The sequence below is a fragment of the Pagrus major genome, chromosome 21, assembly GCF_040436345.1.
Source record: "Pagrus major chromosome 21, Pma_NU_1.0".
Classification (NCBI taxonomy): Eukaryota; Metazoa; Chordata; class Actinopteri; order Spariformes; family Sparidae; genus Pagrus; species Pagrus major.
The window spans coordinates 9268484-9281662 of record NC_133235.1 but is presented as its reverse complement, the minus strand read 5'-3'; the positions used below and the strand labels follow the sequence as shown (position 1 = coordinate 9281662).

Sequence of the window (13179 nt, the reverse complement as noted above, 5' to 3'; positions counted from 1 at the left end):
TGATGAGGAAGTGCAGCAGGCAGCACAATGCCACTGCAGGCTATACAGTACAATTCACCAAAGGGAGAGACATCATGAAGACAACTAGAAATCCCAATATCAGGTACCCTACATGTTAAAAACATAACTCAGTTGATAAAATACCTCAGAAAATTCCAAGATGATATAATAGAAATGAGGTAAAAGGTCGCTTTATGCTAAATGTGTATTGCAAACACACTGAACATTACTGGACTATTAGATTTTCTATCATAAGCTTTATGTCTGTGTCCAGGAATTGCAATGATAAAAGACTAACTTAACTATTCAGGAAATGTTGTAAAACCTAATATTCAATGAACATATTTTTAAGCAAAAATAACTCCTATTCAAAGGACTAAATGTGCAATAAGCAGCCCTCATTCAACTCTCCATAGTGTTGACTGGAACTGGAGAGTGATGTACGCGGACAAATAAATATTTTCCCTCCAAATCAAAATCTGCCTTTTGAATGAATCACTAAAACCATTTGGCAGATAAAGATGTTTGGACGTAAGCAAGAATAAAAACCAGCAAACCATCTGGAAAAATTCATTTTAGTGTTAGTATAGTGACTTGATAAATAAACAACACAGAACTTGAATACATACAACTTGCATTTTAAAAAAGTTCAACTGCCTCCCCATCTCACAAACAGGATGAAATTTTAAATTCTAAAGGTGAAATAAAAAAACGTGTTCCATAAGTTCAAAGTCAGTGATACTGTCGTGATAGTGAAAAACACCTGTTCCCAGACCGTCCACTGAAACAATAGTGGTCAGGATTAAGGCCAGTCACAAACAGAGCAGAAAAGTCCAGTGCGGTAGAACAAGTGCGTGTGTATGCTAACCTCCCCAAGAGTCCCCCGCACCCCCAAAAAAGGAATGTAAAGTATTGTCTGTGTTTGTTTCTGCACATGCTCCATCAGCTGTTTAAGGAGCTTTTTTCAGTCTTCATCTCCATCGTTCTGTTGAGGTCCAGCAGGCTCAGGGTTCTCCTCCATGACTGGGTAGACCACTAAACAGAACTTTTGGAACAGATGAGTCATTTTACCTGGATAAAGTTGGAGATGAGAGAGACCAGAGCAATAATTTTGATTAGATTTAGCAGTTCATACATAGAATTTCTTGACGCTTGTTGGCATTTAACCTGAATAATATACCCTGTAACAGTCCATCATTCTCTGTATCAAACTGGTTTAACTTTTTATAAACCTGTACTCACTTTCTAGAGGTAACATTTTAAACTTCAAATTCTTGACTTCTTTTATGAAATGCACCAGGATGTTGCCTTACCCATAGCTATATCACAACACTGTGGCTTGTTTTCCCAGTAGACTCCCAGGAAATATACAGGGACACCAGTCATCATGATGGCCAGACCAATACCGCACACCACTGGCTCAGAGTAGAGGGAAAAGACCAACAGGAAGGCCCAGAACAGCAGGTAGATCACAGGCCACAGCAGGCTCACCTGGAGGATGAAGGGTCAGTGTCGTAACACCTCAAATGTCCAGTCAACACCTCTGCATACTGGCTTGAAATGTACTTTAGAGTTAAAGCAAATTGCAGTCACGTGGTCATATTATCATTATAAAAGTATTAATACATGGTGGACATTATTCTGCATGTTTCAAAAGGATTAATAAAATTAGATTGTTGGTTATGAATAAAAGTTCTACCAGAATTAGAAGTTTTGCAAAAACATGATCTCTGTTGCTGTGTATAAACAGCAAAATGCAGCTACTGTTGGGTCGATACTGCAAAAATGAGTATTGAAACTTGTTCAGTAGTCAGAATTGATATTTCAATATTTAAAAAAAAACAAAAACACTGTTGTACAGTGCTCATGGAAAATCCACTGGTATATGAAAAGGTTCTCAGAACAAAATCAGAAAAAAAGCATTGTTGATGAAGGTTCTCAGTCATCCAGGTCATGGTAAATCTAAGTGCTGTATTGCAGGCAGCTGGATGTGTTTCAGTTTCTTGAAGGCATCTCACCTCTCATCCAAGAGGCTTCTTAAGTTCTAATTAACTGGAGGGCAGCTGCAGTCTTTTAAACTCTGTATGGGAGTGTCCTTACAGAGTCGTTAAGGTCACGTGTGAGCTCTGAGTTTCAGAGTCGTTGGGGCCACTTGTGAGTCGTTGACCCAACCGGCCTTCATGTGGGTTGCTAAGGCTAGGTGAGCCCCGGAGTGAATGGTTGTTAAGCTGTCTGGGGAGGGAACTCAGTACTGCATTGTAGGTGGGTGATAAGTAATGTCGTAGGCCACCTCCTCTGTTCAAAGACAGTTGTTCCAGTCTCACATAGATGGATTCTTTTACTCCTCTTTCAAAACCATCTGTCTTCTCTGGCCAAGATGTTTACATTGTTGTCCTCAAAAGGAATGATTTTCCTCCTTCAGATGTAAGTGGAGAGCAGAGTCTTGACCTGAAAAAATCTGTTTTTTGTTCTGATCCCAAAAGGTTTTAAATTGTCTGTGACTTTACCTTGATGGGTCGATACATGTCAGGCTCTTTGATGCGCAGCACAATCTGCCCGGCGACAGTGACACCATAGAAGAGGTAGTTGATGAAACCCACGTAGTTTATTAGGGTGTAAATGTCACTGGTGCACAACATCAGCAGAGTGGAGATCAACTAAATTTGATGAGAGGAAAAATGTATCATTTCTGCACAAGGTGAGAACCGAGGCCACAGAAAGGACTTTTTTGTGAGGACTCACAGTAAAAAGTAAGGCTGGAATTGGAGTGCAGCGTTTGACGTGGATCATGGCCAGCAGACGTGGGAGATGTCCTTCCCTCGCTCCGGCGAAAAACAGCCTGAGAGACAGAAACCAAAGACAGTTGAGTCCTGAGAGCAGAGCCATCTGGTGCTGGTTCACCATGTGCACAGCTGAGAGAACAGCTCAGGAAACACACGGATCAGGTGATCATGGACGCACCAGTGCAGAGGCAAGGACTTCAGGAGTGAAAATTATGGGGTTAAAAATGGACCCACTGCAGGGTGAAAATGGACCGAAACAGGAGTAAAATGGGCTCAATACTTAAGGATATGTTACTGATCAAGTGGGATCATCTTGGAGTCAAATATGTACCGAGAACAAAATGTTCTACTCAGGCTCTTTCCCTACAATCTGAAATCCAAGATGAGCATTTACACTGCTAATGCACTTGATTCCTGTTGAGCCTCTCATTTTAACCCTGCTCAATCTGTTTCTCTACGTACATTTACAGAACACATATCAGCATGGGAATAAGAGAAAACAAAAAAGAAAGCACGGCAACCACAGAAGCTAGAATGAGAAGAGAAAGGGAGGGCCGGGGAGAGGGACCAGGGAGGACAAACTGACCGCGATGACGTGAAGAGGGAGCCATTGACCCCCCCGAAGGTGGAGAGTGCCACAGAGATGGGCATGATCCATGACATTACTCCTAGCAATTTCTCTCCAAATGTCTGGGAGAAATATTAGGAGTAGAGAGATAGAAGAGGAGGAGGAGAAAACAAGTACACAGTTCAAAAACACATAATTAGATAACAGCTGTTAATTAGGACATTTCAAAATGAAGGGCAAAAGGACGACCGACTAAGTGGTACAAGCAGTATGCTACAATGCAGAGCATGTGTGGTTACTGTATATATGGCTGGTGGACAACACATCTTCATTTTAAAGTGATTACAATCTATAATAAGCTTCTAACTGCATGCCTTCTCTACATGAATAAACACACACACAGTCAGAATTGAGTCATTGTGGGTTTTCTCACCACTGCCACAGCATTGGAGGCCAGCAGCTCTTGTGGGCTCATGGCTGTGACGTAGGCCACGTTGGCAAACACATAAACAAATGTGACCACAGGGATAGAGATGAAGATTGCACGTGGGAGATTCCTGGGAGGATAAAAGACCACATTGCCATTTGTGGTACATAAACATTTCGAAAAACATAACTAACCTTTGAATCAGCTTGTGAAATATTTGGATAGAAAATCAGAAACAATTTGGAAATGACTTCACATCTAGCGCAAATTACTTGTGGTGTCCCTCAGGGGTCCAATTGTGGACCCCTTTTGTTACTCATCTATATTAATGACTTTGTTACTGCATCATCATTTTATGTTTTCTGATACTTTTTAAGGGATGATAAAAGCAACAAAAACAAAATCATTTGATAGTAAGTAGACTGGTGCATCAAAAATATTTAACCCGTTACAGATTAGGTTACCTCAAATAATATATAATTTGTTTGGGCTTCCACTTATCCCCCCAACATACTTAGGATCCTGTCTTGACAAATAGGATTCACCAGATTACATTCAGGTCAGAATAATAATAATACTAATAATACTAATAATAATAATAATAATAATAATAATAATAATAATAATAATAATAATAATAAGAAGAAGAAGAAGAAGAAGAAGAAGAAGAAGAAGAAGAAGAAGAAGAAGAATAAGAAGAAGAAGAAGAAGAAGAAGAAGAAGAAGAAGAAGAAGAAGAAGAAGAAATATTGAATTTCCAAAATACATATCCACTCAGTAGCCACTTTGTTATTAGGGTAAAGTAAAAGTAAGTAGTAGTACTAGTAGTAGTAGTAGAAGTGTAAAAGTTTCTAATGTTAATTTCTTGGTAAGATTTTCAGAATGTGTAAATTCAATGATGTTTATTACTGAGGTCATAGTTAAAGGTGCTGTTTTACTGGACTACATTATACTGATGTGTGTCCTTCCTATTTACACACATGAAAAGACCTTTCAATATAATGCAGTTCAGCAGAACACCATCACCAACTACAGCTACAACTACTGCTAAAACATTAAAGAAATGACACCTCTGACTCTGAAAGTGTCAACATTATAGGCATCATAAAAGCAGATTTTATGGGAAAACAGTTGTGTAGGATTGCATTAAGCTGCACAGGTGGAGTATACTTAATTTGCATTTTTAGCAGTTGTATGCCATACTTGCAAATCAACCGTGTTTTTCAGTCTTGCATTTGTGCCCCCCCCCAACCTGCATGTTTTAAATGCTTCTCTGCTCCAATGCCTGATTCAGCTCGTCATTGAGCTCTGCTGAAGCCTGATAACAACCCATTTGTCTGAATCAGGTTTGCTGGAGCAGTGAGAGATATCTAAACCATGCAGGGCAGGGGGAGCACAAATACAAGACTGAAAAACACTGAATTAATATATGTATGGATCATCTCATAAGTTACTGTTGGCCATTGTGTTTCATAATTTAGGTTTCTTTCTCCTTTTAGTCATTGATTAAATCCTAAATTCTCATTATTATTTCTTTTTTTGTTGAGATGTATTTAGCTGCCCATTTTAGTTTTGTAACCTCACTAGCACAGTCCTTTTTTGTGCTTTAATGTTTAATGTTATTTGTTGTATTTTGTCACCTGTATGGGTCAACTAGCTCCTCTGTGACATAGTTGAGGAAGTTCCAGCCTCCATAAGCAAAGGAGCCTTGTAGGAAGGACAGAGCTATCAGACCAACATCATAGTCTCGGAACGTCTCAAAGCTGTGCACCGGCTCCAACCAGTAATAGTGACCTGTGAACAAAAAATTAATTAATTAAATTTCATTGAAATTAAGTCCAGCTCGATTTCAACACCACAATCTGAGCAGCAGAGGGCACCAGACACAACATGCATTGTTTTTTCCCTTTACTACAGGCCTTTAAGTTATGATTATTCCTTGTTATACAGTTTACTGCAGCCTTTTGATTATGGGTGCAGAGATCTAAAGTGTTTACTTTACATTTAATCTAAAAAGACACCTTTCTGTCTATAAAATACCTACATTCAGAGAGATGTTTTTACCCAATCAGCATTAAAAATGCCTTCTAAAAAGTATTTACTTTGATTAAATCTAGATACGTTTTAGTCAACTGCTATTCAGAAATTTTATTGATGGTGACGGCAATTAAAAAGGTTAAGGTTGCAGTCACCATTTTTAACAGTTTTAGAATTTAGCGACTAAATATTCTTACATGGTCTCATTGATGGCCATCAATAATAAACACCAGATCACACAAAAGGTCTGGATAAGAGACATTAATTAGCCTGCATCTCCAACTTCTACACCAAGTGAGATATGAGGGGGTTAAGTCACATGAACGTGTCTGTGCGCCGCGCGTGGGCGTGGGTGTATCTCTATTTTTGGTCATGTGTGAGGATTATGAGTAGGATGAAGAGCTATGAGGGACTGTAATCCCTTTTCATGTTGGAATCACAAATCCCATGAGAGGCAAGAAGAAATAAAATAATATATTGTGATGGTAGCTGTAGTGTTGCTGCTTCAAATCGCCTTTCCTTACTTTGGCATCATGCCTAAAGAAGACTTATTTCCAAATTTGGTGTTAGGAAAAGTATCGTCACGATATGATTCACAAGAAATAAGCAAAACACTACATTTATTGTGAAATACTAGAGAGTTTTACCTCATCAGACCTCTGAGTACCATTCAAATAACAGTACTCTACGTACACTACTGGCCTAAGGAAGAGACATGGAATGTAAGAAACTAAAAGAGTTGTAACCCGAGTCGAAGAGGCTGAGACACGTTGCAAGATGGCAAGAAAGATAGAGCAAATATTACCTTTGCATATTTGGACGACACCCATGATTATGATGAGGCCCAAGGCCAAAAGTTTGCCAGCAGTGAAGACATCCTGGACACACGTGGCCCAGCGCACACTGTGGCAGTTCACCCACGTCAAAAACACTAAATGATAGCAAAAGAGAAGTTACACAACTGACATACAGTATGTTCCAAAAGCAATATGGTGCATATGGAGTGTTAGCACACTTGGCAGAATTTCACCCAAACTTTTGCACAAAGTTTATTGTCAATATTGCTCAAATCATTTCACTCGAGTCACTTTTTTCAGACAAAAGACATTGAAAAACTTTTTAAAAAAAGAAAGAAAGAAAAAGGCAAGTAGTTTTACTCTAAGCCTGGTTCACCACCTCCAACAAACCTCAACAACTATTAAATTTGATGTTTAAAAGGGTTTCTTCGACAGAACAGATCATCTTTCTTTAACAAGTGATTTGAAAAAAAATGGAAGAAAAAAATAATTTAAACTAAGCTTTTAAGTCACTGTGCCTGGAATAGTTATTCAAAGTGGCTGTCACTATGCTGCTTCATTATCCGCCTCTCTTAATGCACCAGACTCAACCAATAGCCATTTAATCTTCAGTTTTATTGTATGACTCACGCAGGCAGACAGCAGCCAGCAGGCGTAGGCCGTTCTCTGGGGGGAGGCAGGTGAGGAAGAGGGGCTGCAGCACGTAGTTTGCGAAGGTGAGAGCGATCACAGCCTGGTTAGTGGGGTAGATAACCAGCACGGCAATCCAAAGACGCAAAAAGCTGTGGGACCACACACACACACACACACACACACACACACACACACACACACACACACACACACACACACACACACACACACACACACACACACACACACACACACACACACACACACACACACACACACACACACACACACACACACACACACACACACACACACACACACACACACACACACACACACACACACACGAGGTTAATGAGACGTGGCAGCATCGACTGGCGCAGACAACTGCACACCACAGACACAACTGAACACAGTGTGTGAGAATACCAGCCCTCGTTACAGCAAAATGTAATGCATAACAAAGGAAATTAAAGCGCATTAGCTAAATGCATTATAGTAATGCACTGGAGCATTGTTGTTAAAGACCAGAGAAATGTTCGGAACGGGGTCACCGACATTGTGGGACGCTGCTGGGAATACAAAATTACATTAGGAGAGGCTGTAATTATATAGTGAGCACGATTGTGGAGGAGGGATGGGAGCAGGGGTTTACGCAAATTCTAATTAATTACAAAAGTCTTGCTACAACCTGCTATGTAGTTCTTTTAGGCTGCTTTGATGCATCATACAACAAAATACAACGTGAACTACACTGGACTGAAACGCTTTTTGATACAGATGCAATGAAAAGTAGATCATTTGATAGAAAGAAAATTAGAGGCCAACTGTTTCATAATCTATCATTCATTTCAGCCCTTTTTGAAGCAAAAATGTCAAATATTTGCTGGCTCCAGCTTCTTAAATGTAAAGATTTGCTGATAGTAAATGAAGAGTTTTTGTGTTTTGGACTGGATGTGGGACAAAACAAGCAATGTGAATTTGTTCAACGCTCTGGGAGGTTGTAATGAACATTTTTCACAAATTTTGATCGATTAATGGTGAAAAGAATCAGCAGAATAACAATAATGAGTGTAATTGTCTCTAAACTCATGTCACCCATGTCAAACACTTGTTAAAAAGGACCTTTGTCGAGAATTCTATGTGGAAATTTTTCCAAAAAGGTTCTGACATTTGTTTGTTGTAAGCATTGGTACAGTCCATGTATTACTTTTATCCCTGTAGCAGCTACTTTGACTTATCTTTTGATACTTCCTCTAATCTAAAATCCGATTTTAAACCCTCCACACAGGGGCTTTAAGGAGCCTGCCAATCAGACAAACAGCACTTGTTCTCACCCAGCCAGTCCTCCAAAGATGTCCTTGACATACGAGTAGTCTCCCCCTGACTTGGGGATGGTCACACCCAACTCTGCATAGCAGAGGGCACCGATGGCTGTGATAACTCCAGTGGTGACCCACACAATGATGGCCACGCCCACCGAGCTTGCGTTCTCCAGGACTCCCTTAGGACTCACAAATATACCAGATCCAATGATGTTGCCTGAAGGAGTTAAAAAACATAACAGACACAGAGGACAGATTAAGACAAGTTTCAGATACAGGGTTGGATGCTCTGGTTGATCAAGTTTACATTTTAAATATGCTCAAAAACCACTCAAACAACCCACAGGCTATACAGGAAAAGATACGATTTCCTGTGACATGAAGACCCATTTCCTGCAGTGCTCAGGTTGGCCTTTGTGCGGTTTTGCTAGTCAGCCCATGTGGGCAAAACTGGGTCTTGTTTATAGAATAATTTTGTTTCCTCTTGAAGTAGTCCAGAAAGATTTCAAACAGGCTGCTGACAGTTTTAACTTTTGACGTCTAACAAGTAATTGAAAGTAGTGCAAAGCTGTTACGGTGGTATCAACAGTGACAATTAAAGTGTAGCTAATATTTTTCCTGTCTATTTGTCTTTGTCTTTGTTTTAGCAGAGAAGATGTGTGCTGTTTTTTTATTATTAGCCTGAGGATATGGCAGAATGAGGTCATATCCTGTGACTCCTGGGACCAATACAAAAATCCAAGTCTGAAGGCAAATAAGTTTTGGAGAAGAAAACATCCACTGTAAAGTTTTCAGTGGAATAGATGAGTAGAGGAGTGTAGTTCACTTATGGCACTGGCTCAGCGAGGCCCAGGAGGGAGACGGTCAGAAGGCCAGTCCCTTTGTCTGTTCAAAGTTGGTTTAATGCCATTTCGTACTTTTTAAATGTGTGTATCATATCGATTTGATTCACTGTAAATAGATTTAAGCAATGTTATTCAGATGGTTTAATCTGTGCGTTCCGTTAACATGGGGCCCAGTTTTCTACAGACAGTGGCTCCACACAGGCCCAGAAACTGTCTTGTTTTCTGGATAATTTAATCAAGGTTTTAGATGATTTATTTGTTTTCTATAATAACCCATACATCCCATTTGGGCCAATACAGAACATGCAAGTGCAGTTGCTTCTCATCAGGGTGCAGCGCCTGTGCTGAAACCACGCTTGCAGATGCTAGAAAATGCAGTCTCAACAATTGTGGACACCCATTAGTGAGATTGCTTTTTATTGACCTCTTTTTTTCCTGCATGTCTGAGAGGCAGGCTGGGACTTAGCTGGTTCAGAGCAGTCCTAACAATTCCCTAGAACATGAAAGTGACAATGAACAAGCATGTGCAAGACGTATGATGCCGGGGAGTGCAGTGAAGATGGCCTGCAATCATGACAGAGAGAGGTGGAGATATTTCATTCAGTAAGGCTCAACCACTTAATACGCAAAGCGAAACGGCTGTGTCAGCATGATCAAGCAACATTTATTACACACCTGCAAAAGAAGGCGGTCCAATTACATCATGAAAATACTTTCAATATGATTACTCTCTTACTAACCTGGCTCAAAAAAATGTTTTTATTTTGACACAAACACTGTGTTTCCTGTAATTACTTCCAAGCTACACTAAATTTGGTTTTCTGTCACAATTAAAAAATATTATAAGATGATCTAATGAAGCAACCTGCTGGACTTGCTGGCCAAGGCCTTATTAGGGCAGTGATCCTCTAACTTTTTAAAGTCAAAGAACCCTAAACTGATATAAATTACCCCATTTAATAGATTTTGTCCGATGGTCCCCCATCTGATAAGAATCTTGCTTTTAGCAGTTTCATTACAGAAAGTGTATGAAACCCATGACCCAAATAGTCATATATTCTGTCATTGTGTTACTTATGGATAGAATTAGAGTGAAAATAAATTATTCATTTTTTCTGGGGACCCCCTAGAACCCAACCTTTGACAACCAATGCTTTAAAGGCTGTAGTGGTAGTTTAATTTCTGAGTTCAGCATACAGCATTCCAGCAAACAGTAATGAGAATAAAGCAGTATGATAATACAGAAGCAACTTGAAAAAAGAGGCACTAGAAATTCAATATTTACAATATTAATGAGGTGAAATACAAACTAAAATATTTATATTTTCCAACAAGCTGTTGTCAGAGGAAAATAATAATATGCAACTCAACTGTTACATGAGATGGAGTTCTCATGCAATAGCTGTTAGCATCAATGACTCAGGGTAATATGCTTTATTCTTATATATCCACAGGAACCTACTCACCGATTATAATGCCACAGGCGCTGACAAGGCCGATCTGTTTTTTCAGAGCCACCCCGGAGCCTCCTCCAGCATCTTTCCCCGTGTCTGGCGGCTCAGCCTGACTGCCCCCGCCGCTGCTGCTGCTCCGCTTCCTCGGACCCACGGTCATCCTGAAGCCAGGTGTCCCCCCCTCTTCTGTGGTCCAGGTAATGAGGGCAGCGCCTCCCCGCTGAGCCTACCAGTGTGCACAGAAGAAGAATTGTTGGTAGAGGTCTTTTGACACTGTGCTGAGTCACTTTCCGACCACTTTCCTCCAGCCTACAAGATGTCAAAAATGCCGACGGCAGTGGTTTCCATCTTTAGTTGGCTGGGGGAGCTAAAATTAGAAGCCACATCCTGGCATTAATAATTCACAGTGCAACACGATGAACAGCCCCGGGTGGCCACTATATCTGAGAGCTTTTTCTTTTAACCATAAACAGAATTTAAATTAATGTGAGTTTTTTAATCAAAATGAGTTTAAAGGAGCTGCTAAATGTGAAAATATTCAAGTTCTAATTCACGGGTTGGACAAATCTCGCGGCAGCACCAACACGAGATTTTTTTCCTGTGTGACCAACAAGACTGTCGGAATCTCCAATTAACCCATCAGCTTTATTTCTCTGTTTAAACCTCAAGCAACTCTTAAAGTGCTGACCCACCTTTTCTCCAGCTGCGCTCACTTGAAAACCTGCCGAAAGCTCCCCGTTAGGTGACGGACTTCATGTTCAGCGTTGTTTCTCCTGTCGGCTGGCCGTGATGAGCGGGATAACAAAAGACTTCCAGCTGACCACCAGCCTCGATAAATAGAAAAGCTGGTTATTTTTAACCAATCAGCGCAGCCCAAATTGTCAACACGTCTCAAGCCCCGCCTCCGGTAGTGAGGACCCAGTGCTTGTTCCATTGACAAATAAAACAACCTGAAGACACACCTGCAGCTTAAATGTTAAAGATTAGCCTAAATAGAACTTTTTTAAAATATATCTTTTTAATGACAAAGTCAAATTTGGATGTAGGACTACTTGCCATTATAGTGTCCACAATAGTGTAATTTTCAAATGAGGTTCAATGTATACATCAACAAACAAAGCATTATTGGTTATTACCTGAAGTTGCTCAAATAACCATTAAGATGACTGAACACTAGTTGTTTTTTGTTTTTTAAATAAGGTAAAATTATAGCTTGTTAAACACTTAAAATGTAAATGTATAATCCTACTAATAATTTGGATGTAATTTCATATCATTTTAATTGTTAGTGATGGGAATGACATATGTATTTATTGGGTTGGTTGTGGATGGTATGATGTCATGCATCTTTGTGGTCTTTACATCAATAACCACAATGGACAATCTTGGACTTATTCGTGTCATCCTTGACATCTTCGTAGTTGTGTGTGATGTATAATATTCGACTTCTCAAGTTGTCAAACCAAACTAAAACACACATCCATATGAAATGCTTAATACAGAGTACAATCTCACATAGATGGGTGCAAGGCAGATTTTTTCAACTTATGCCACAGCTAAGTCCTAATTCTTTAACATTGCCAACATGTCATGTTAGAATTGCATGGTGCAGCAACACATTTAATTCCTCTTTTGGCCCTATCTGTCTGTCTATCCTAAGCAACTGCAACTGCTTTCAAGATATGTGCAAGCAAGTGTATGTAGCATGATAAGACCAGACAGGGCGTGTTTGTAGGCCTACACTTGTTTACATAAGTAATGGTAATGTTAAAGTAACACATGGTGAATGAGAGGTGTAGAATAGATGTGTGTCAGGAGGTGGAGTGCACAAACTCCAGAAATGTTGCTGCCAGCAATAATTCATATCAAACAGAATCCCTGTCAGCTGTGACTGAAGAGCATATTTAGCTGCTTTTGTTGCATCGATGAGAGCTCAATTGATCTTGACAGCTGCACTGATGCATAACCACACTTGTACACTGTATTATTGTGACTCATTTCACACTTATGCCTAAGATTTGTTGCATTTGACAGGTCTTTAAGGACACTAATGAGGCACATGGCTCAAGATAATAAATTACATCTTTTCTTTTTTTTAAAGTTGAAGTTTGTATAACATCCCTTATTGACATGCACTTTTTGTACTGCAGCTGTAATTTCTAAAGTAATATTTTTACTTTTCTGTATGTCTGTTTGTCATTTCTTATTTCACACTTGTTTTGGTAATGTAAACTGTTTTCCATGCCAATAAGGCCCCTTTTACTTGAAATAAGAATTTCCACTCACCAAAATAAATCCTAACAGTACACA

At 39.7% G+C, this 13179-nt stretch overlaps 1 protein-coding gene across 1 annotated transcript; it reads right to left on the bottom strand.

The window, feature by feature from the left end:
• Positions 1-559: 559 nt before the first annotated feature.
• Positions 560-11669, bottom strand: slc7a8b (solute carrier family 7 member 8b). The gene is made up of 12 exons (XM_073490640.1): positions 11562-11669; positions 10882-11095; positions 8583-8787; positions 7243-7394; positions 6621-6746; positions 5419-5572; positions 3785-3908; positions 3370-3473; positions 2743-2839; positions 2508-2657; positions 1314-1491; positions 560-1071 (listed from the first exon to the last, which is right to left on the bottom strand). The coding sequence occupies exons 2-12, from the start codon at positions 11027-11029 to the stop codon at positions 965-967; spliced, it is 1545 nt and encodes a 514-aa protein (XP_073346741.1). The 5' UTR covers positions 11030-11095; positions 11562-11669; the 3' UTR covers positions 560-964.
• Between the last annotated feature and the right edge of the window lie 1510 nt (positions 11670-13179).